Below are 25,152 nucleotides of genomic sequence, written 5' to 3'. Positions count from 1 at the left end.
GTTATTATTAGACATTAAATAACCTAGCTATATGCAAACGTATGCCTGATCATCTTCTCCCAAGATGATCATAGGAAACATGTTCAAATTCTCTCTTTTCGCTCTTATAACATCATTGATCGTTGCAGCTTCGTCTGCTAATTCTAGGATATTTAGCGTTCTCGATTATGGCGCGATCGGAGACGGCCACACAGATGATACCAAGGTGAGAAATAGTTCATGTTTTGATGATATATGGCTACTTGGTTAATCCAATAACCTGTATCCAGTACATATCGAGTGTGTGAAGTAATATTTTTAACTTTTAATTTATGATGTTTTTTTATAATAATTCTTTGGCTTATCAAGAGTATTGAATAGGGTTCGAAAACGACTAAATAATCTAGTACTACATGCATGTGTTTTGTTTGGTTTTGCAAGGCGTTCGCAAAGGCATGGGAAGCAACTTGTGGATCGTCGTCTTCTTCGCCGACGATGCATGTTCCTTGGGGCAAGGCGTTCTTGATTCATCCCATATCTTTTAGCGGCCCTTGCAAATCTAAAGGAGTCAATGTTGAGGTGTTATTCAAGAAACCCTAATGAATTTTGATATGATTTATTTATTTATTTATTTTTAACTCAAAATGGAAACGTGGAAGATCGACGGGGACGTGATCGCGCCGAGGGAACCATCAGAGTGGAGATGTGGTGGCGACGGTTGTGAGAGATGGATCCATATAGAGAGCGTTGATGGGATAAGTGTGGGAGGTCATGGCATGATCGATGGTCGTGGAGACAAATGGTGGCAAGCAGTTGTAAGTCTCTAATAAATTTATTTAATTACTACGATTATATTTATATTTTTGCATTGAATTTTAATATGATACATAATTTTGTGTACAAAATAAATTATCACAACGAACAAATTTTTTAATCGACCATTTTTTATATCAAAAGTATTCATTTAAGCTAAAAACATGGTAGGTTTTAGGAGATTGGTGTTATCTCATGATCTTAGGCAATTATAAATTTAACGTAATCGAGTGAGCGCTGATAAACTTATCACTTATCAAAAGATAATTTTGAAATTTGTCTAAGATCAAAAGTATTTGATATAATAACTAGAAGCTAGTTCGTTGTCGAATTAGGTAGTGTTTAGGGCTTTTTTTTTTTAAACAAAATCTCACAAAATTACAAAATTTTGTTAAAGAAAATACGCTGGGTTCTAGTTCATTGCTAAAATTTTCAAATGAAATTTTTAGCATGTAGTTTATTATCCATTTTGGTTTTGTAAAACACACTAGTGAAATTTAAGATTATTGGACACCAATTAAATTTGACAAAATACCCTAGCTAGAAAATAGTCATTTCTTATTTAATAGAAAATACTATGAAAATTTATTTTTGTGAGTCGTAGATCGTCTAGCATATACTAATTTGTATCACATCTCTATCTATAACTTCAATTATTCATTTTTTTTCCTCAGAAACAAGGCAACCGAAACCAAAGGAGACCCACGGTAAGTGCTCGCTTCTTTCGGGACAACCTCGACAGCGTCCTGACCATAAAGTCCATCAAAATGCATCCCTTGATTCAATTCACCCCGGCCCTATGATCATCAATGATCGATCGTTTCTAATTAATTGGCAGGCATTCGAGATCGCGAAATCTAACAACGTCACGTTAGGAGGAGGCCTGATGTTCAAAGATAGTCCTCGGATGCAAGTTGTCCTTAATCATTTAAACTCAGTTAACGTCTCCAATATAGTCGTAAGAGCTCCAGAGGATAGCCCAAACACCGATGGTATTCATGTTACTGGGTGCACCGATGCTTTTATTGATCGCAGCATCGTTGGGACGGGTAATCTCAACTTTTATGCTTGATAATCTTCAGTACAATCGGGGTTTCTGGTTTTATATGAGCATGAAATGTAGGTGATGATTGCATCTCGATCGTTGATGGATCGTCGTTTATCACGATCAGCAACATAATCTGTGGACCGGGGCATGGAATAAGGTATCTTTTTCTGGTAAAAAAGTAATAACATTTTTTGTTCATTTTGTTGGCAAGTATCTGAATTTGATTGTTGCTGCAGCATTGGAAGTCTAGGCAAACATGGAGCAAATGGCAGAGTTGAGAACATCAAAGTTAGTGATGCTGTGTTCATAGGAACTCAGAATGGTGCCAGGATAAAGACATGGCAGGTATATAAAAACTCTTAATACACAGCAGAACCGTCGTGCAGCTTCTGGCACGAGGCGTGACACTAACCTCGTCGTTCTTTGGTTGTTATCTACACCAGGGTGGCAAGGGTTATGCTAGAAACATCCTCTTTGAGAGGATACTGTCCCACGAATCACGCAACACGATAGTAATCGATCAATTCTACTGCGATCACGAGCAATGTGGGATCAGTGTGAGTACTTCTCCTCACCAAATCAAAAGCTCTAAAAACTTTCCAGCCATATATACATATAGCAAGACTAGTTGTGTTAGACGAATTCAAACTGGTTCTTTTGCAGGATTCGGCAGTTCAAATCAGCAATGTGACTTATAGGAAAGTTCTTGGGACCTCAAAGGGGGAGGCAGCAGTGAAATTAGACTGCAGCAAGGCGGTTCCGTGCAGAGATATCGTCGTTGAAGACATAGAACTAGTCTCCAGTGATGACAAGAAGGCGACATTTGAATGCAACAATGTGTATGGAAAAGCTCAGGGAAGAAGGGTGGTTCCCTATAATCCTTGCTTGAATTTAATGTAATTATTATACCATAAATAGCTGTTTTTTTGTTACACTTGGCCTAAATTTGAAACTTTGGTGTAGAAAGAAATAGTTTTTACTATACAAAATCGTAAACTTTACAATACAAAGTGTCAAAATTACATAAAAATGTCATCTCAAAAATACAAAAGAGAATGATTGGAAAATCAAAAAGGCAACACAAAAACAAACCAAAGCCAACCCCAACATTGATTCAACCTCACATATAATTTTTTTGGAAATTAAGGCGATGAATTGAATATATTCAACGTGTAGCATAAACTGACCCGAAATAGATTGGTTTCAAGGCATAGTGAGGCCAAGCTTGTCGTAAAGGGTTTGAATATGATTGAGAATTGCTAAAGTGTTGCTCATGTATTCCTGCGACTTTTGCACCCTCGTCTTGAAGTCATTCACAGCCGTCGATCCCGTCTCCTCGAGACCGTCGATACAGGTCTCCTGATCGGTCATGGCCGCACTTACCCACGTCTGGATATCGCTGATCTTCATCTCGGTCAACGGATTCTCCCCGGGACCAACCCTCAACAAAGCCGCCGAATTTTCGAGTTGACTCGCCGCGTCGGAGAACAAATCGGCGCAATCCTTGAGAGCCGGCGAGTCTTTGATGAAATCCTGGGGGAGAGAAGAGAGATTCGAGACCTCGCGTATGGTAGCTTGGAGGGAGAGGTTGAAGAAGTGAAGAGGGGTGTTGTCGATGGGTGGGGTATTGAGGGGGGAAATGGAGGAGAAGCATGAATCCGGGTGCAGCGTGACAGAACAAACAGTTTTGAGCGCCGCCTGAGAGTTGGAGACCAGCGGGGTTGAGTCCTCCGATTCTCGGGATTCAGTGGTGGACTCGTGGACCACCAGAGCGGCGACGAGTGAAACGATGGCGATGGTGAGGAAAATCGCGGAGGAGATGGCGATGATTCTGCGGCGGCGATGACTGATCCGTTTCTGGGGCGAATTAGGGTCTTCTTTTTCTTCCGGTGGGATAACTTTGCCGTAGCCTTTGATGAAATTGATGGATTCCATTGGATGTTGAAACTTGAAATGGACAAGGAGAAGTGAGGGTTAAGAAAACAAGGGGAAAAGAGAAATGGTGTAAGGTAAACGTTGAAACTTAGCGCTGTTGGTTTCAGAAATTTTTTATTTTAAAAAAGGCTTTTAAAAGTATTTTTTTTAAAAAAATAAAAATTGTAGTATTTTTATGTTTGGATAAACAAATGAAAATTATTTAATTCATAAATGTATTTGGATGAATACTAATTCAAAATATTTTTTACTAATATATATTTATATTAAATTTCAAAACAATCTAAAAATATAAAAAAAATTAAGAATAACACAATGAATCATAAATCATAACAAATATTCATAAATATTGAAAATCTAAAAAATCATAAAAACAATGATTAATGTCAATATTCCATTGGTTACAAATTACTAATATAAAACAGTCATTTTTAATGTCGATTTTGTATTGGCAATGAATTTCTTATGTCATCTCTAACTTCTTTCATGTGTCTAATGTTTTCCTGCGTGAGCTCGTGCTATCTTGTACCTCCATGATCAACATAATCTTTTCATTATCTTGCTCAATTTCTTGTAAATCATCAATGTTTTCGAGTTGTTCAAGCATATCTCCAGTTGCATCGTATCGCCTTATGAAATTTTGCAAAGCAAAACACGTCACTATAATTTTGAATTGTGTATGCAGAGAAAATGTGGGCATATTTTGCAATACCTTCCATCGTGCTGTGTACACTCCAAACGTTCTTTCAATAACCGTCCTTAAACTTGAATGATAATAATTAAATACTTCATTTCTTGATCTGAACTGCGGAGCCAATCGAAATTGAGGTAAATGATATCTAGTATCTTTATACGATTCCATAAAGCCTTCGAAAGTAGGATAACCGACATCAACTAGATAATACTTACCTAAAAAAATTGGAGTTAAGTTATGAATATTAATTTAAACACTTGAAAAAAAATATAAGAAATAATAGAATCGAACCTCCAGGTGGGAGTAAAAAATGTAATTTCTTTCTTCGCAAAGCCTCTTTAAAAATTTTAAAATCATGAGCAGAACATTCCCAACCAGCCAATACAAAAGTAAAACACATGTCGAAGTCGCATACTGCCTAACATTTGTTGAAGTAAATCTTTTTCTTTCAATAAAACCAATTTGCTTATCAGGCGAAACACCAGCACATATATGTGATTAAAAAATTCATAAAACCCAAGTCACGCTTTCTCTGAAGGCATGACTTTGGTTATCATTTTTTTAAAAAATTTGTCCTCCTACATTTAAAGTTGTTTTTTTCCAGTGGTGGACTTCTATATATTGCATGCTCATCTCCAACAAAATCGACACAGGCATGTCAAATTTTACAAAGATTTCATCGTATAAATTCAGATTGTGTTTTTGCAGGTAAATTTGGCCTCAATCTTCAAATAAAGGTATACTGATTGTGTTAAATACTGAATTTTTTGTTATAATTTGTTGATTACGTTATTATACTTTATTTGTGTATTATGATAATATTATTTTTGGTTAATCATGTTAGTGTAGTTTAATTGTGTATTATGATAATAAATTTTTTTCAATTTAAATTATTATATGTTGATTTTTTTCGTTATTATTAATGTTTATGTAGTTCTTATAAAATATAGTATTACAAAAATGATTGGAATTATTATGTAAATCTTTATTATTATTATTGTTATTATTATTATTATTATTATTATTTTTATTATTATTATTTATACAAAACTAGTAAGAAAATTAATTACATTATTATTAATTTAAGAATGAGTATCAAATATTTTTTATCATCATCATCATCATCATCATCATCATCATCATTATTATTATTATTATTATTATTATTATTATTATTATTATTGAAACAAATAATCTAATTAATGTGTTTAGTATTTAATATTTTCTTTTATTTTTATTTGTTTCCGAATAGGAAGAAAATTATTACTATCATTTTATTATAATAATTATTATTATTATTCTTATTTTTTAATTAATATAAAATTTATTATTGCGATTCATAATATTTTATCATCATCATCTTTACTAGGGGTGCAAACGAGTCGAGCTACTCGTGAGCAGCTCGGTCAAAGCTCGACTCGAACTCGGTTTGACCGAGCTCGAGCATACAATCGAGCTCGAGCTTCAAATATATGTGTTCGAGTAGCTTACGAGCAACTCGATAACACACATATATATAAAATATAATATAAATATATATATATAAATATAATGTATATAATATTTTATTTATTTATTTATTCATATATTTTGTATTTATATATATATATATATATATATTTCGAGCTCGAGTAGTTCGAGCTATAGACGAGCTCGAGCTCGAGTACAAAACTAACTACTCGATCGAGCTCGGCTCGGCTCGATTGCACTCCTAATCTTTACATACAACAAATAATGTAAAATAATATTAAAATTAAATATATATATTTTTATTTTTTACGATAATAGTAAGAAAATTATTACCGTCATTATCATTATTATACTAATTATAATTCTTATTTTTGAATTAGCATAAAATTTATTATTGTTATTGTTATGAGATTATTGGTATTATACTTTACTAATAAATAATTAATGAGATTAATATTAAATCTATTTTTTTTTATTTGCTTTTTGTTCTATTGTTGTGGTGATTTTTTTTTTTTTTATGATCACGAACTGTTGAAACCTGACTTTTGGTGATAAAAAAACAATATATCATTGTTGTAGTATGATCGTTATTTATATGTAAAACAGGAAAAACGTCTACCGAAAGATATCAACCGATCTTATCATGTCAACCTATTGGAAGATATCATCTGCTTACATACATCAACTGAACTATTGGATATCAACCAACTTTCACATATCACCCGACTCCATTATGTATATCATTTGGTCCTCAGACTTCAATCGATCTTAGCTATCAGAATAAATGTCAACTGGAATACAAGTCTCAAAGATATCTACCGACTTCATAAAGTCACAAATACCTAGTAACGGATCCTTGATAAGACAACTTAAATGCGAAAGGACAGAGCATTTAAGGAGCCGTCTGAAAAAGCTCGAAAGACCATTAATAGCATTTATTATAAAGATATATTGAATAGACATTAAAAGAGCTTCGAGTACAGATATTTTGAAGATGAATAGATCTTACTCCACAGAACGAGAAATATTATCTGGCATACATCTGTTCGAAAAGATGTTTCTTACCGTTGATACAAAGGGAAAAAAACGTTGAAGAATGAGATATAAATATCAGAGCCAAACGAAGAAAAAGAGAGAGGATACACGATCATCAAACCATCAAAGCATCCGAGCACTCGAAATTATTTCAATACTCTACTGCTCATTCAAACCTTCGCTCAAACAGAAGCATATATGATCTTCTTAGAGATCTATTCAAGGGTTACTCAAATCCATGCCAGTGTTTGAAAAACATCGACTGATCCAAGGATTTAAGATTTTAAGCTTTCAAAATCTTAGCTGTTCATCAACATCAATCGAAAAAGTTTGATAAGAACTTACAATTTTATCAGTGTAAATATAGGAGTTCTATTTTAGGCAGTGATAAGTCTTAACTTGGATCAGGTGTATTACAAGACGTTGTAATAGACAAACTCTTCTAGTGTATCTTTCCCATGAGGAAAAAGGGCTGACGTAGGAGATTGAGCTCCGAACATCCATAAACATCTCTGTGCACATTTACATTACTGCATCTTATTATATTTTTACTATTATCACCTAGTTTAGTGAGAGCCATTTTTCGCGACTATTTTAGTAGCTCTTATTTATCTAGGAAGCTGAGAAAAATCGATTAAGTAAACTAACATTTGCTTAATCTTATCTCATTAAAGCATAAAATTTTTTAGAGTGTGTAGTCACCCCGTCTTCACACACTATCGATCCCCAAAAAGTGGTATCAGAGAGGGTTCTTTCTCAGCTGCTGATATTTACTCATCATGAATTCTCTAAACAAAATTCCTATATTTTCTAAAAAAGATTATGATGATTGAGAAATACGTATGCAGGCACACCTTTCTGCTCAAAATGATGATATGTGGTATGTTATCATTGATGGCCCAATGAAGATTTTCAAAGTAAATACAACTATAGCCATTTCAGGAGGTGAACCACATATGGTTGAAAACCCCAGAGCAAAATGGAGCACCGAGGACAAGAAGAAAGCAAACCTTGAAAATGTAGCCAAAGATATTATGTACAAAACTTTGGACAAAAATATGTTCAACAAGATCAAGACGTGTTCTACTGCCAAAGAGATCTGAGAGAAACTCACTCAACTGTGAGAGGGCAATTACCAAACCAAGGAGAACAAACTCACAGTAGCCATTCAGAAGTTTGATAATGACAAAATGAAACCAGGAGAAACCATGGCTGAGTTTGGTTTGAAGAAAGATTTAGTAACATCATTTGTGAACTTATCTCTCTTGGTAAAATATATACTAATCATGAAATTGCTTTGAAGTTTATGCGTGCACTGCCTAAAGAGTGGGATTTCAAGACTATAGCCATGAAGGAATCAAAAGATCTGAGCAAACTAGAGCTTCATGATTTGTTTGCTGATCTCAAAGCCTACGAGTTTGAACTCGGAATCCGAACTGAAGAAGAACCATCTGCTTCTAATCCTACCAAAGCACTAACCTCAACTGTCGTACCTCAATCAACTAAGGAAGCATCAGTAAAGAAGACAGCTGAACAAATGAGTAGTGAAGCAATGTCTCTCTTCATTAAGAAATTTGGCCACTTCATTGCAGATTGTAATAAGCCCAAAAATGATGAAAAGAAACAACATTATGAGAAGAAGAAGAAAGTAAAAGAAGGAAAAAGAATGTTCAAAAATAAGAAATAACAAAGAGTACTAGTTTCCGATGAAGGGAAGATCAAGTGGGCAGAAACTGAATCCGAGTCATCGGATTCAGATAGCTCGTCCAAAGAAAGTGAGGAAGAACAAGTCCATTGTCTAATGGCAAATTCTCAAAACGGAGATGATGACACTGAGGTATTTGATTTTAACTCTTATTAATTTACACGTGAGGACCTTGTTCAAGCACTTAATGACATGGTAAATGAGTATCACAAGCTCTCTATATCATTCGAGGACGTGAAGGCAGAAAAATCAAGTCTCATTGATAAGTCAAGAGAATCTAGTTGTTCACAGCGAAAGGAACTTGATAGTCTAAAGACTAAGCTAAATCCGCTAGCAGCTGAGAATGATGACATGAGAAGAATATTTCAAGACACTTTGAATGAAAATCAAAAGTTGCTTAAAACAATCAACTCTTGGAATAATGCTTCTACCTCATTAGGAAAGATACATAAGAACAAAAAACAGGCAGGTGACAAAATCGGCCGTGGATATGGTTCAAATGATTGAATTCTTACTGAGGAATTGAATTCTTACTGAGGAAAGTACTCAATCGTATCCTAGTAGGAACAATCCTAATGGCATAATATTTGTTCGATCTAGTACGATATATGAACACAATGAGCCTAAGATCAATGATGGACAACCAATACGCTATGAGAACAAGGCTAAGCATAGAGGGATGGGATATGTGGAACCTCAGAATCCTGGGAAAGGAGAAACATTGGTCAAACCCAGACTGAATGAACAAAGAAAGAGAAACCAATCTAAGTTTAAACAGTCAAAGTTTGAACCAATTCAATCTAAGTACAGGAATCTTCAGGTGAAACAGAACCGGTACTTCAATTGCATTCCTGTTCAAAAGTGGTACAAACTGAACAACAAAGATCAAAAGTTCAAATAGCACATAGTAGTATCTAGAACACACACAAGCACAAATCATTCCCCTCGAACGATTCACTTTTTGGATGCACACACGGGTAAACCCGTCAGGGTAATTCAGGTGTGGGTCCCAAAAGGACTAATCCAAATCGGACCCAAATAGATAAGGGTACCATAATCATATTTCTATTTTGCAGGTACTATCAGTAGAATCAGTCGAGAAAAATAAAAAAGTAGAAAAGACAACTTGGTATCTCGACAGTGGATGCTCTAGGAACATGATTGAAAATAAAGAATTATTATCTGAAATCGTACACTACAAAGGACCTAAAATTATTTTTGGTGAAACTCAAAGGTTAAGACCGTGGGTAAGGGTAAAATTACTCATGGTAACATTATTATTAATGATGTATTACTTGTTGATAATTTATGCTATAATTTGATCAGCATCAGTCAATTGTGTGATAATGGTCATACTGTTGAATTTTACAAACACTCATGCACAATCAAATCTAGTAAAAGTGAAGTTATTTTAACCGGATTAAGAGAACAAAACACATATAGGATAAATTGGCAATGTGATCAACCATCAATTCGTATATGTTTTGTTGCTCAAAATGATTAGCGCTGGTTATGGCATAAGCGTTTGAATCATTTAAATTTTAAGTCCATTAAACATTTGAGCAAACATGAATTGGTTCTTGGCTTGCCCAAAGGGGATTTTAAAAAGAATAAATTTTGTTCAGCCTGTCAGCAGGGCAAACAAGTGAGAGTATCTTTTAAAACAAAAGGGTGTATGTCTTCTTCCAAATGCTTGGACTTATTGCACATGGATCTATTCGGTCCTATACTGGTCAAAAGCTTAGGGGGAATGTGATATACTTTAGTTATTGTGGACGATTACTCTCGATTTACCTGGGTAATATTTTTGTTCTCTAAATATCAAACCGCAGAAACGTTTGGGAAATATATTTTTCATATATCTCAAAATAAAGATGCAATGTATATTTATATACAATCTCACTAGATAGAGATAATGAAGCAAATAAATAAAAAAATACAAAAGATATACACAAGATTTATAAAGATATATTACAATAGACCCTCTCAAGATGGTGGATGTGGAGAGACACCTATCTTGGATCAAAGTAGAAGAAGACATGAACTAGCAAGCAGCTTTGTCAGTGCATCAGCAAGCTGGTCAAAGGAGGATACATGAGAGACACGAACTTTACAGCGTTGAACCAACTCACAAACAAATATGATAATCCAAAGCAATATGCTTCATACGAGAGTGAAAAACTGGATTAGCACAGAGATAAGTATCCCCAACATTGTCACAGTAGATAGAGGCTGGAGATGAGACAGTAGTGAGGCCGAGTTCATAAAGCAGCAAACGAACCCATTGTAGTTCCGCAGCAGTGGATGCAATAGCATGATATTCAGCCTCAGTAGAAGAACGAGCAACCGAGTCTTGCTTGCGTGAGCACCAGGAGACGGGATTGAGACCCAAAAAACAATATATGCACCAATAGAGGTGCGATCATCAACATCATCCGCCCAGTCAGCATCACAAAAGGCGTGAAGAGATGGCGAGTTGTGGCAACAAATCATTAGACAGTAAGAGAGAGTGCCATTAAGATAACGGAGGAGACTCTTGGTCGCACCAATGTAGAAAAGTTGGAGCATGCATGAATTGAGATAGCTTATTAACTGCAAAGGCAATATCCGGACGAGTAAATGAGAGATACTGCAAACTACCAATGATCTGATGATATAGGGTAGCAACAGCAGGAGGCGAGCCATCCAAGAGGTGCAGAGGAGCAGTCGTGGAAAGGGGCGTGGAGACAGGCTTCCAATCAGCCATATTTGTCTTGGTGAGAATTTCAATGAGATACTTTCGCTGAGATATGCAAAGGCACCCTAAAGTGGTAATAACTTCAACACCCAAAAAATAAAAGACAAAACCCAAATCTTTTATGGAGAACCGAGTACCTAACTGATCAATGAAATTCTGAAGTGCAGTAGCATCATTGCCTGTAAGAATTAAATCATCGACATAGACTAGAAGATACATGATGACAGTAACAGAACGAAAAATAAATAAGTATGTATCATCCAGGGAGGCAACAAACCCAAGACTGATCAGAAACCGATGCAGGGACGTGTACCAGGCCTTGGGTGCCTGTTTATGACCATAAATCGCTTTTTTTAACTTGCAGAAATGCCCCGGAAAATCAGAGTTAACAAAGCCAGGCGGCTGAACCATAAAAACAAATTCGTCCAGCTAACCCTGGAGGAAAGCATTGTTCACATCCATTTGATGAAGATACCAACCACTGGAAACAGCCAAGGACAAGAGAATTCGAACAGTGGTGGGTTTTGCCACAGGACTAAAAGTGTCAGTGAAGTCAAGACCCGGACGTTGATGAAACCCCTTGGCAACCAGACGAGTCTTGTAGCGATCAATAAAATCATCAGAATTCCGCTTAAGCCGAAAGACCCACTTGCAACCAACAACATTTTGTGCCATATCCGATGGAACAAAATCCCATGTACCATTACAAAGAAGTGCATCAAACTCCTCAGACATGACAGCACGCTAGCGAGTATCCTTAAGAGCAAGAGTATGCGATGTAGGCTCAGACAGGGCAGCGTCAGTGATAGTAGTGAGAAAGAAGCGGGGATTGGGCCGAAAAATATTGTTTTTGGAATGGGTGACCATGGGATGAGTGTTGGAATCAGTGGGGGTAGGCGGCGGGTCGGCAGGTGGGGTTGCGTGAGTGGGGAGTGGCTTGGTGATGGCGTGGGTGGGGAGTTACTTGGTGGTTGGTTTGGGGTCTGGCTGTACGACAGGGGACACAGGTCGAGGGAGAGGTGGAGCTGGTCGTGGGGCAAAGGGTTCAACAGGTAACAATCAACAACACAGGGGTCCTCCACAGGCGATCCAGGAGGCATACCAGAGCAACATCCATTGTCAGAACCACCACTGGAAAAAGAAAATGCAGACTCAACAAAGAAACATTACGAGAAACAAATACTCGGCCAGAAGATGGCTCATAACAGAGATAGACGCTCTGTGTAAGAGAATAACCAAGTGAGACACAGGGGGATGACCGATGTGTAAGCTTATTAGGAGAGTAGGGACGGAGCCAAGGATAACAGAGACAACCAAAAATTCGAAGCTTAGATAGGTTAGGTGTCGTGGCAAAGAGACACTCAAATGAGGATTTATATGAGAGGTTGCGTTTTGGTAGGAGATTTATGAGATAGGTGGCAGTGGCAAAGGAAAAGAGAAAAAAATGAGTAGGGACTGACGCATGCTGGAGAAGGGCAAGCCCGATTTCCACAATATGACGATGACGACGTTCAGATAGCCATTATGTTCAGGAGTATAAGGGGGAGTGGTGAGATGAGAAATTCCATGCACACTAAGAAAGTCTTTGAGAGCAAGTAATTCTCCACCATTGTCAGTATACAGAGTGAGGATGGGACGATTAAAGCGCTTCTCAACCAAAGATTTGAAACATTTAAAGACAGATAAGACATTTGATTTATGTTTAAGGGGATACAATATATTTGCTATAGTGATCAACAAAGATAACATAGTATTTATACCCATCATTTGAGATAACCTGAGAGGTCCATACATCAGAAAATATTAGATCAAGAGGTAATGACGAAGTAAGTGAAGAGTCACGAAACAGAAGTTTGTGAATTTTATTGCATAAACACGAATTACAATGAAAATGACGAATGGAAGACGAACAAGACACGGACTTAGGCACAATTAAATAACGTAAAACTCGAGCAGACAGATGACCTAAACGACTATGCCAGGTAGGAAGAGACACGATAGAAGCAGAGAGTGCTAGTGGAGGAGAGGACGGAGATGCAGACCATGAGTAGACGTCACCTTTAAGTGGACCCTGATGGAGAATAGCCCCTGTGCGAGGATCCTTCACCTGAAAATCAGTGGAAGAGAAAACAACAATGAAATCATTAGTTTTACAAAGTTGAGACACAAATAACAAATTTTTGTTAATGGAAGGAACGCATAGGGCATTTGGAAACAAAAGCATAGAGGAACTAGAGGATGGTAGGAAACAACCTGTGTGAGTGATGGGGAGACCACTGCCATCACCAACAACAACACCATCAGAGCCAGCATACGGAGTGTGGAGAGATAGGTTTGAGAGATCGACGGTGACATGATGTGTGGCTCCAGAGTCTAGGAGCCAGTCAGATGATGCAGGCGAGGCAACAATATATGCGGCGATCGAGGAAGAGGGCAAGCCCGGGGCAGCACGTGGGTGACCAGCATGGGGCGCAGAAGATGGAGCTGGCATGAACTGAAAGTCGAGACAGTGTCGAGCAGAGTGACCTTGGCGGCTGCAGAGCTGACAACGCCCTAGATACGAGCACGAGAAGCGCTGGCCCTGCGCCTGGGCGGGATGGTGGAATGCAGGCCGCGGTGTCCAGGCATCGCCGTGACGAGGCTGGGTGGTGGAGGCACCGACAACATGAGAAAGTGGCGGGCGACGACCTTGATGGTTGGAGCGTTGGGTCGAGTGGGCTGTTTCCAAAAGAGCAGAAAGGGAGCCCCATCGAGCCACAAGATGAGCCTCATGATTGAGAAGCTTTTCATGGAGATCCTCAAACGAGATGGCAGTGTCACGGGCTTGAATAGCATGAGAAAGCTCCTTGTAATCATCATCAAGGCCATGCAGAACTTTGATTGTAAGATCTTCGATGTCGAGCAGAGCATTCATGAGGGCCAGTTCATCAACCTTTGATTTGATGAACTGCATGTATTCAGTGATGGTTTGGGATCCCTTGATCGGATTTCGAAGCTGTGTCTTGAGTTGAGTGATACGACCACGAGAGGGCTTGTAATAGGTATTGGCAAAAGTGGTCCAGGCGTAACGGCTGTGGTGGCAGTAGCAATAAATGGAATCAAGGAGGGAGAGAGAGTTCCAATGATGATGTTCAGAATCAACTGGTCCTGACGAATCCAAGCAGTATACGCAGGATTCAAAGAGGAAGCGGCAGGAACCGTGTCGGCCGTAGCAGGCGTGGCGGCAGCAAGGATAGTCCGAGGTGGACAAGGGAAAGATCCATCAATAAACCCAAGAAAATCATGACCAGTGAGGAGGGTCATGAACTGGAGACGCTAGGAAAGATAGTTTGTGGATGTTTGCTTCAAAGGCACATGAGCAGCAACATTGAAGGAGATTGGGAGTGTGATAGCCGGACCGGGTGCAGCAGCCATGTGAGTCGCCGAAAAAAAAATATTGGAAGAGGAGGGGAGGCGGCGGCGGCGTGGTAGGGCTAGGGTTTAGTGGCGTAGGCCGGGAGCTCTTGATACCATGTAGAAACGTTTGAAAAATATATTTTTCATATATCTCAAAATAAAGATACAATGTATATTTATATACAATCTCACGAGATAGAGATAAGAAAGCAAATAAATAAAAAGATACAGAAGATATACATAAGATTTATAAAGATATATTTCCAATACAAACAGCTACTCAATAAAAATTTTAAAACGTTTGAAAAATGAGAAACGTGCTGGGATAGATAGGATCAGGAGTGACAGGAACTGAATTTCTAAAAAAACCCTCGGATCCTATCTAGATGGCCAGAGAATCAAGCATGAGTTATCTGTTGCTTGGACCCCACAGAAAAATGGTATTGCTGAGAGAAGAAATCGCACTCTCAAGGAAGCAGCTAGAACTATTATTGCTGATTCTAACCTCTCTCAAATACTTTGGGCAGAGGCAATTAACACATCATGTTATACTCAAAACAGATCTATGATTAACAAGAGATATAACAAGACATCATATGAGATCTGGAATGGCACAAAACCTGATGTTTCATATTTGAAAATATTTGGATGCAAATGTTTCATCCATGATAATGGCAAACATCACTTGAGAGCTTTCGATGCAAATGCAGATGAAGACATATTCATTGGCTATTCCTTAGTCAGTCGAGCTTATAGAGTATTCAATAATAAGTCATTGACAGTAGAGAAAACCTGTAACACCCAAAAATTTTAATACGTAAATTTGCATGCATAATTAAGGAAAATAATTATTTAAAATTTATATTTGGGTTAAATGACATTTATGTGTTATTATGTGAATTATATGCATGATTTAATTTATTTTAGCATTTAACCCGCTATTTTAAAATTTTTAGATTTTTAAGGAATTATTGGTTTTGATCGCGTAGACGGGACCGTGGACGGACGAGATGCCAAAATATTTAGCCAAAAATATTTTATGAGTTTTATGAGCCTTAAAATAATATTTTAAGGTTTGTCAAGAAAATTTTAGTATTTAGTTATATATTTATTTAAGGGTTGATCTTTAGCCAAAATAAGTCATTTTAATGACTTTATTTAAATTTTAAAAATCCCTTAATTTATAATTTCGGGATTTATGCTTTTACATCAGATTTTAATTATTAGTAATAGTTTTAATTATGATTTTATAGTATATTATCTAATTAGGTTTTGTATTTTAAGTAATTATCTAATATTTAACCCTAAACCAAATCTTTAATCATCAAAAACCCTCCTTAGCCGCCTACCCCATATCTTTCTTCATCTCCCTCACGGTTTCAGCAGAAAACAAGCCACCATAGCCGATCAACCTTTTCTTTGAGGATTTATTTGGTCGTTCGTCGTCCCGGAGCCTCGTATACGCGTCTTTCTTCGTCAAATAACTAAAAAGGCATGTATAAAACTTTTCTTTGGCCACCATATAAGCTATATATCATGCATGACATCTTTATTAAGGATTTATTATTGCTTGGTTCGAATTTATGCAAGATATTGTGGTTTGATGCATGCTTTTGGTGATTTCTTGTTCATGCTCATGTTTTATCCATCAAGGTTCGGTCCAGGGCAGTTATCTGAGGGTCAAGGGGTGTCTTAGGGTCCTCATGGTTGAGTGATGTGGTTGGAAAGGGGCTGGATGGGTCAAAGTCGAAGCAATCACTTCTGGTGCATGGTTCGTGCAGGTTTAGGCTTCTGTGGAAAAGAGGTTCGTTCTCCTTCCTCAGGACACCATTTTGGGTGAGGTTTGTTGGGTTTGAAAGCTTTAGATGTTGGCTAAGATTGAGAGGTGGTTTTGTGGCCTTTGGTGGTCTGAGTCGTCGGCACAAAGCAAAACGCTGGGACTGCTTGCGTCTGCGCGCGAGCTGAGGATGGGGCAACTTGCAGGGATTCGTTCTCCTTCGTTAGGACTCCATTTTGGCTGGTTTTTGGCTTTTTGGAAACGTCTTGAAGTCCTATAGGTGTAGATGGTAGAGCTCCGGCCGGTAGATGGCCAGAGCTGGCTGGCAGCAGGCCACAAAGCCTGCTGCTCACGGCTGAGGAGAGCTGGGAAGGGCGAGCTACGGGTTTAGGGTCCAGGAGGGGTTCCGGGTCGGCTCTGGGCTCTGGGTCGGGTCTGGGGTGTAGTGGGTTGTGTCAGTAGGGTCTGGGTCCAGATTAGGTGGGCCGGGCTCTGGTATTTTAATTTTTAAGTGTTTATGAATTTAAGTGGTTTTTGGGCTTTAATAAATAGTTAGAAAATTATTTGGGCTTCCAAATATTTTTATTTGGGACTTAAATAATTTATTTAAGTTAGCCCAATGATTTTTATGGGCTTGATAGCCCATGAGAATTTTTGGGCCAGTCAGTGGATTTTGGGCCAGTCTAGAATTTTATTGTATTTAATTAAGTTAATGGGCTTAAATATTTTATTTGGGCCCAATTAAGTTTAATTAAGTTATTTGGGCTAAAAATATGATTATTGGGTTTTATTTAAGTTTAATGGGCCTAGATGAGTGACCAGCAGTCTGGACCAACCCATGAAAAATAAATAAGTCTGAAATATATATTTAATTATTTTTATGCATGTAGTCGATTTTAAGTATATTATGAAAAATTAATTAAATATATATTACGGACATATTTTCAGTGCATGCATTTATAAAATTTCTTATGTATATAATTATGTAAATGATGAGCAATAAAATATTTTGGTGGAAATTGAAGTATGTGTGACATAGGGGTGGTTTTCCACCATATGATTCGGTAGTTTTACTATCATAGGGGTGGTTATCCACCATATGATTCGGTAGTTTACTACCATAGGAGGTGATTTATCACCGCCATCGTACGTTGGTTCAGGAGACTGATCAGTCGACACATGAGCGTCATACTTATGGATAGGACCATCTTCAGGTTTCAAAAGCATTGCTCAATTATGTTATATATGATGAAGAAATAATATGTTTATGATTATGGTTATGATTCAGTTTATGATTCAGCAGTTTTATTATGTGATGAAAATATTTTCATGCGTGCTCATGTACATGTATATGTATTAGTAATTATGTGATGCATTATTTTTAACCTTGTTATAAAGAATTAGACATGTTGAGCCCCTAGGCTCACTACGCTTATATGGTGCAGGTGAGCATGATGATGTTTATGTAGCTCCTACCGGTGGTGAGGACTTATGAGCTCACGGAGCAGTGGACCCCGTGACCGTCGCAGATTTTAGTTGATGTTTAAGAAATATTTATTTTATTATGCTGAGTTTTTAAACAAGTTCTTCTTTTTATTATTTTAATTATGGGAATTTTGAATTATCAAACTTAGTATTTTTATTTCTTGCATAAGGATATTTTCAGCAATTAATTAAGTTATTTTTATGTAGTAAAATTATTTCTTTTATGTTTATACATATAGGTATGGGCGTATATGTATAGTATTATTTATAGATTATTTTAAAAAAAATAAATTTCGCATTTAGTAGTAGGCGTTTCAAAACCATTCATGCTATTTTTGACGAAACTATTGTATGTGCAGATCAATCTCAAATAAACATTAAAGATCTAGCAAATATGCTGGAAACAACAGTCTTAAATGATGAAAGTGATAGTGATGAGCCTCCCATCAGAAGAATTGAGCTAAAGCCCCTGAATTCTCAGCCAACCGAAGACCAGGTCGGTCGAGATCATGAAGAACCAAGGATTGAAGAATAAATTATTGCACCATACAACACAGTCAAAATTGAGGATGATATCCCAAGAAATCAGGATACAAATCCTCTTGGACCGTGTCTCCGGTGGAGCAAAGATCATCCACTTGGGCTAGTCATCGATAATACTATCGCTCCTTTACGTACTAGAAACCAAATGATTAATGAGTTACTGCATGCAACATTCATATCACAACTAGAACCTTAGCAAATTGATGAAGCCTTACAAGATGCTAGCTGGATTGAAGCAACGCAGAAGGAACTAAATCATTTTACCAGAAACAAAGTTTGGAATCTAATTCCTCGACCGAATAATCATAATATCATAGGTACCAGATGGTTATTTCATAATAAATTGGATGAGCATGGTACAGTGATAAGAAACAAAGCTATACTAGTTGCACAAGGATTTAGACAAAAAAAAGGCATTGATTTTGATGAATCATTCGCTCCAGTAGCAAGACTTGAAGCCATCAGAATATTTCTTGCATATGCTGCTTACAAGAACTTCAAAGTCTATCAAATGGATGAGAAGGCAGCCTTTCTTAATGGATTACTCCAAGAATAAGTCTATGTAGAACAACCACCAAGTTTTGTCAATCCATCAACTCCTAATCATGTTTTTAAACTTGACAAAGTACTTTATGGTTTGAAGCAGACACCAAGAGCTTGGTATGATACATTATCACAGTTTTTGATAAATCATGAATTTGTTATTGGAACAGTCGATAAGACTCTTTTCAAATTCACCAAAAGAGATCATGTCTTTCTTGTTCAAATTTATGTAGATGATATTATGTTTGGTTCAACTAATCCTAGGCTATGCGAGAAATTTTCTAAGCTTATGCAGGAACAGTTTGAAATGAGCATGATGGGCGAGTTGAATTTCTTCCTTGGATTACAAGTAAAACAACTTGAGAATGATATCTTCATCAATCAAGCCAAATACACCAAAGAACTTATTAAAAAGTTTGGCATGGAAAATTGTTCAACAATGTCTAATCCTATGAGTGCTTCCATAAAACTTGACAAAGATGAAGCAGGAGCACCGGTAGAGGTAACGATGTATCGAGGACTTATCGGTTCATTATTATCTAACTGCAAGTAGACCTGATATTATGTTTGCAATATGTTTATGTGCAAGATTTCAAGTAGCACCCAAACAATCTCACTATATTGCTGCCAAACAAATAATTAAATATCTTAAGGGGACTCCAAATCATGTGGGTCTTTGGTACTCCAAAGACTCAGAATTTAACTTAGTTGGTTATTCATATGCAGATTATGCAGGATGTAAAATTGATCGAAAAAGCACTAGCAGATCTTGTCAATTTCTGGGAGATAGACTAACTTCATGGTTCAACAAGAAGCCAACATCTATTGTCACCTCAACCGTCAAAGCTGAGTACTTAGCAGCTGGCAGCTACTGTGCACAAATATTGTGGATACAACAACTTCGAGATTATGAAATACAATCAAATGAGGCTCTTATATTTTGCGACAACACAAGCGCTATTGCAATCACTCAGAATCCTGTAATGTATTCAAGAACAAAACACATCGATGTACGACATCATTTCATAAGAGAACATGTGCTGAAGAAAGAGATTCAAATGATCTATATATCTACTGATCAGAAGGCAGCCGACATCTTCACCAAACCATTACCGAATGCTAAGTTTTCTTATTTTCGCAATATCCTTGGGTTAATAGATTTAAATTAAAATAAGCACAAATTTAGGGGGAACATTGCATGTTTTCATAAAAACGTTCAAAACATTGAACACATACACATTCATATAGATGCATACATATTGTTAAAACCGACGATATGCTACACGAGCTGCAACTATTATTCTCATCATTTCATGACTCCACTCAATCATCCACAGAATAAGTGAGCCTTGACCATTGCAGACATCATCCTTAAAGCAAATGTTCTACATCTCATCTCTCTCTGCTAGAAGCATAAAAAGTCTAACTGCTGCAGGCCTTAGCACATCACGAGTGTTCTGAGCTTGCAAAAGACGTTTGAACCGACGCAATCCCTCAGCATAATTAGGTTCCATGATAGCAGAACCCCAAGGAGTGTTACGGCGAATCATTTACAAGAAAAACCATATTGCATTCCTCTTGCTATAACCCTGTCTCTATATCTATTCTTACGTATTTCGTACTCCTGTTCATTCAAATTAATATTTGAATATAACATTATGCTTGATCTGATTTCTTTTATTGCTTGTTGGATTATTTATAGGTGAGAGACAAAGAAGGTGAAAGGTCATTTTTAGGCCAACAGACACCTACACACCGTATCAATGCTAACTTATCTAAATAGATCTCAATACAGGCAATCTGATAATTTTATTTTTTTTGGTATCCGTGCTTTATGCATTTAATAAAAGGCTGCAATAAGTTACTTTTCAATAGTATATTTCTGAATATTACATTAATATATTAAACTAAATGCAGCTTATTTTCTCATGTCTAATAATATTGCTTACAACTGACATATTTTAATCTCGAAACCACAAAATAGTTGTCCTCTCTATTTCTCAATCTACAGAATCACTCCACTCAAGCATCCAATTTGTCACATTAAAAGGGCTGGTTGCATCATTTTGATCATCAAAGAAATAAAGTTTCTCCCAAGCTCGTCTTCTCAACATATAGCATCAAAAGAAGGCAACCCGATGGCTTGAGTACATCTCGATTGGATTGAGTTCCCAACATTCGCCTGAACCGATGAGCCCTAGCAGAATATCTTAAGGCTTCCTCTACTAAAAATAAAGGAGGATTAGATGACATATGGTAACCAAGTGTTTGCACCTGATCATACACTTTCATCACCCGTGCAAGTACTTGATTTTGATAATATCTCTTTTGAAATTCAAAACTTTGAGCCTCCATTTGATTATTTTGCCAATCTATCTGATACAATTTTACACTAACCATCGCATGATATTTATAAGCAGATAAGCAGGAAGACAATAGAGTCTGGGGACTCAAGGGTCATCATCATGTCCAATCAGTAACTGACATTCATTTAATATGGCACAGTCTTTCAGACCTATGAATTTAATACAAATATGTTATCTCATAAGTGTCATCCTCTCTTTTCACATTACTCTTATTTATAACTATTTGCTGATATTCTATGGAAACGTGTGTATAATTTATATTTTCTAGAAAATATGAAAAGACGCTAGAAGCCAAAGATCGGATACCACATCAACATTCTTTGTCAGGATTTATGATCTTTAAACCATGTGCTCTAAATTTTCAGAATGTCAAAAGTTTTTAGTTTTATCATTCGCATTAAATATTGAGTTCTATGAATAGTTAAACATCTCCTGATCATCAACTATAGTTAAAAGAGTAGTCAAAATTTTTTTAAGGCCATTTATTTAAATTTTCAAGGATAACTAACATCATTATTACAGGAAAACTTAAATAGTATCCATTACAACGAAGCATCAAAAGATAGTTCCGTCCTTCGTATCTCCTTAGCTATTGCATCTCGCCATGATCGAATAAAAGTAGCAAGCTCTACAGTAGAAGATCGTGAGAAACCCACATCATCTTCCCAGATTTGCTTCAATTCATAACGCTCTATGTAGAGCAACAGTAAAAGGGTTCTTTCAGCACTAAAAATTGTTGGAACACGCGTTCTCTGATCACGCGGATGTGATACCCGGAGCAGCGGAAGTTTAAAAATTTTGTTTTTCGATATGGAACGATTCCATATCGTGGGTATCAAATCCTAATGATTAAAATCTTGCAAGTAAAAATATACATTCACAATTAAATATGTTTACCTCTTCAAGCTAAGGCTTGATTATGGACTCCAACAGAATTTAATCTGCTCTTCTTGTAAATCCCGGGAACCGATGACTATCACGATCAACCTCCGGAATTAAGTCCATGAATAGAAAACTAAAACCCTCTGATTGATTGCACTAGAAATCAATCAGATGTTTATCGAAGAGAATAAACAGATTTGATCTGTCAATTCAGAATGTAATTTTTCACAAAAATTACAGACTAAATTATCTCAAAAAGGAGTAGAGGATTTTCGAAAAACCTCTTGAAAATATGTGTGTAATTCAAAAATTGCAAGACTGAAAGCTTATGATTTTCGAACACTACACATGTATTTATAGATAATTTCTAGACTAGATTAAGTTATAATTGTATTAGGACTCTAACTGCTTAGGGCCCACAATCCATAACTTAAGCCCAACAAGCCAAGCCTGTTATTATAGAAATTAATATAAAATTCATCGTGACTCCGATTGATAAATTGATTTTACCAATGTGCACAAAAACCATTTCTGCATCTTTTGAAGTCAAGATAATTTTTCTAAATCCGAATTCAGTGATTTCTAAAAAATGTCCATCCCTATGTCATTTTAGGAAATTCCCCTCCTTTTATTTAAGAAGTCCAACTTCTTTTTCATTAAATTTAACTCTTTAAATTTAACTATCTCAACGGGGTTTAGTAATCCATTACTTGTGTGACCCTCAATGGTTCAGGGATACAGCTAGCCGTGGGCTCACAACTCCTTGTGACTCGGAACAACAATTTCCGACTTGCCCACCGAATCATGGTAAGAGCGTCTAGCAACATCGCCTCATGATTCCCTAGGTATCACTGATAGTGCCTGCAAGAACCAGTAGATTTTGGTTAGCATACAGTACGGTCCCTTCATCCATATATCCCGATCGAATCAACAACCATTGGTGCATCGAGAGTCGTTCGAGATTCGATAACTATGCATTACATCTTGGAGATCAAATAGTGACATCGCATGTGTTACTAGGAAAACCGAGTAACCTAAAACACATCATGTACTCTGGCCAGAGATTCGTCACACTAATATCTCCTCAGATCACATAGGATATCCACACTCGCAAGTATGTGGTGAATCCTTGACAACAAAACATCGACTCCTATATGTGTCGTAACTGTACCCAATCCCGACACCTGATGACCCCAATAGAGTCGGTAAATGAGTCAAAGTACAGTACTAGCATATAGAGTCTCAATGATGTTTCAAGTAGTAAGGACTAATGGTGTACAACCAAAACCGCGGACTTATCCACTCAAATAATAATAACCACTTGGAAAGTCCGAATAGGGTAGTTCAATCATTCATCATATGAATATCCATTTGCATGCTTTGAACATCTCCATGTCCATTACCAATGAAACGTGGTACTTGGCATCACAAATGCTAGTCTCAATCTCGAGCGATCCTTATCCTTATTAGCGGACGACTCAATTGACTAGGAACTGTTTAGAATATACAGTGACTATAAGATGTGTTTCATAATAGTGATCTCTCTTTATTCACTATATCATCTTACTTACACTATAGTATATTCAAGGTTTTTATCAAAACAACAATAGTATATCACAATATAACAATATGAAGAAAGACAAAGAAAATGCCATTAATGAATGTAAATTATATTAAACAAAGATTGTTTATACATAGAGTCATAAAACCCTTAGCCACAAGTTGGCTAACTGGGCACCCACTCTTTCAAAAATGTCCCTGATACGAGTTGTTCACAACAAATCCTTATACTTAGGGGTGTCAATTCGGGTGGGTCGGGTGGGTTCGGGTCGGGTTGAGGAAAATAATTTTTTAAAATTTCTCAACCTGAACCCGACCCGAACCCGATTCAACCTGAAAATGGCCAACCCAAACCCGAACCCAAACCCGGCTAACCCGATCAACCCGAACCAACCCGATTTATTTTTTATTTTTTAAATTTTTTTTAAAAAATTAAATTAGAATTCAAAAAAACAAAATAATATTAATAATATTTAATTTAAACACATAATAACAAAATCTAAGCTTATATATAATTTATATTTTAAAGTCCAGTTGTAAAAAATTTAAATTATAATTACTACAAAAAATAAAAAATTATTTTAAAACATCAAAATTGTACAAAATAAGCATTTAATGACAAAAATATATTATATCAATATACAATAATTTTTTTTTCAAATATACCACACACAAAAATGTGGCAAATATTTCTTAATTTAATATAATAATAATAATTTTAAAAAAATTTGGGTCACCTCGGGTCAACCCGGGTTGACCCGAACCCAACCCAAAGTCGATTAATCTTTTCGGGTTAGCTTTCAGGTCAACCTGATTTGACCCGAACCCAAAAACCCCCAACCCTAACCCGATATTTTTCGGGTCGACTCATGTCGGGTTGGCGAGTTGGGTTCAATTTTGACACCCCTACTTATACTGATGTCTTAAGGATGTAAAGCAACATACTTCAACAGCAGAAGTCGGTGCTACATCACCAAAAAAAATGATGATGCAACCGTTCCACAGCCTCCCACTCTGCAAAAACCTTTGCAGCAAGCCAATCTTCAAAATATCTCTTTCGAGATTGAGTTATTGCAGCATTGAACTCACCCAACATATATTCTCCTGAACTAGACATATTTTTTGCTATATTTATAAGCGATTGGTTGAATATTATAACTACGTTTGGTCATATATTTATAGGA

The 25,152-nt window shown here is 36.7% G+C and overlaps 2 protein-coding genes across 2 annotated transcripts; one reads left to right on the top strand and one right to left on the bottom strand.

Moving 5' to 3' along the window:
- Positions 1-2,767, top strand: LOC140882365 (polygalacturonase-like). The gene is made up of 9 exons (XM_073288333.1): positions 1-205; positions 421-558; positions 639-794; positions 1,467-1,499; positions 1,631-1,841; positions 1,916-1,997; positions 2,077-2,185; positions 2,284-2,397; positions 2,504-2,767. Exons 1-9 carry the CDS (start codon positions 65-67, stop codon positions 2,738-2,740), a joined length of 1,221 nt encoding a protein of 406 aa, XP_073144434.1. The 5' UTR covers positions 1-64; the 3' UTR covers positions 2,741-2,767.
- A 90-nt stretch (positions 2,768-2,857) lies between these two features.
- Positions 2,858-3,861, bottom strand: LOC140882366 (pectinesterase 3). Its single transcript, XM_073288334.1, has one exon. It carries the CDS (start codon positions 3,773-3,775, stop codon positions 3,044-3,046), a length of 732 nt encoding a protein of 243 aa, XP_073144435.1. The 5' UTR covers positions 3,776-3,861; the 3' UTR covers positions 2,858-3,043.
- Between the last annotated feature and the right edge of the window lie 21,291 nt (positions 3,862-25,152).

This window comes from Henckelia pumila, chromosome 2 (genome assembly GCF_033568475.1).
Source record: "Henckelia pumila isolate YLH828 chromosome 2, ASM3356847v2, whole genome shotgun sequence".
NCBI lineage: Eukaryota > Viridiplantae > Streptophyta > Magnoliopsida > Lamiales > Gesneriaceae > Henckelia > Henckelia pumila.
This window is presented reverse-complemented; position numbering and strand designations above follow the sequence as displayed.

Excerpts from the sequence above, each read along its gene's own strand:
- LOC140882365 (XM_073288333.1), top strand. The coding sequence starts at position 65 with ATGATCATAGGAAACATGTTCAAATTCTCTCTTTTCGCTCTTATAACA. Across the intron at positions 1,500-1,630 it reads GAAACCAAAGGAGACCCACG|GCATTCGAGATCGCGAAATC; the intron begins GTAAGTGCTCGC and ends ATTAATTGGCAG. Across the intron at positions 2,398-2,503 it reads ACGAGCAATGTGGGATCAGT|GATTCGGCAGTTCAAATCAG; the intron begins GTGAGTACTTCT and ends GTTCTTTTGCAG.
- LOC140882366 (XM_073288334.1), bottom strand. The coding sequence starts at position 3,775 with ATGGAATCCATCAATTTCATCAAAGGCTACGGCAAAGTTATCCCACCG.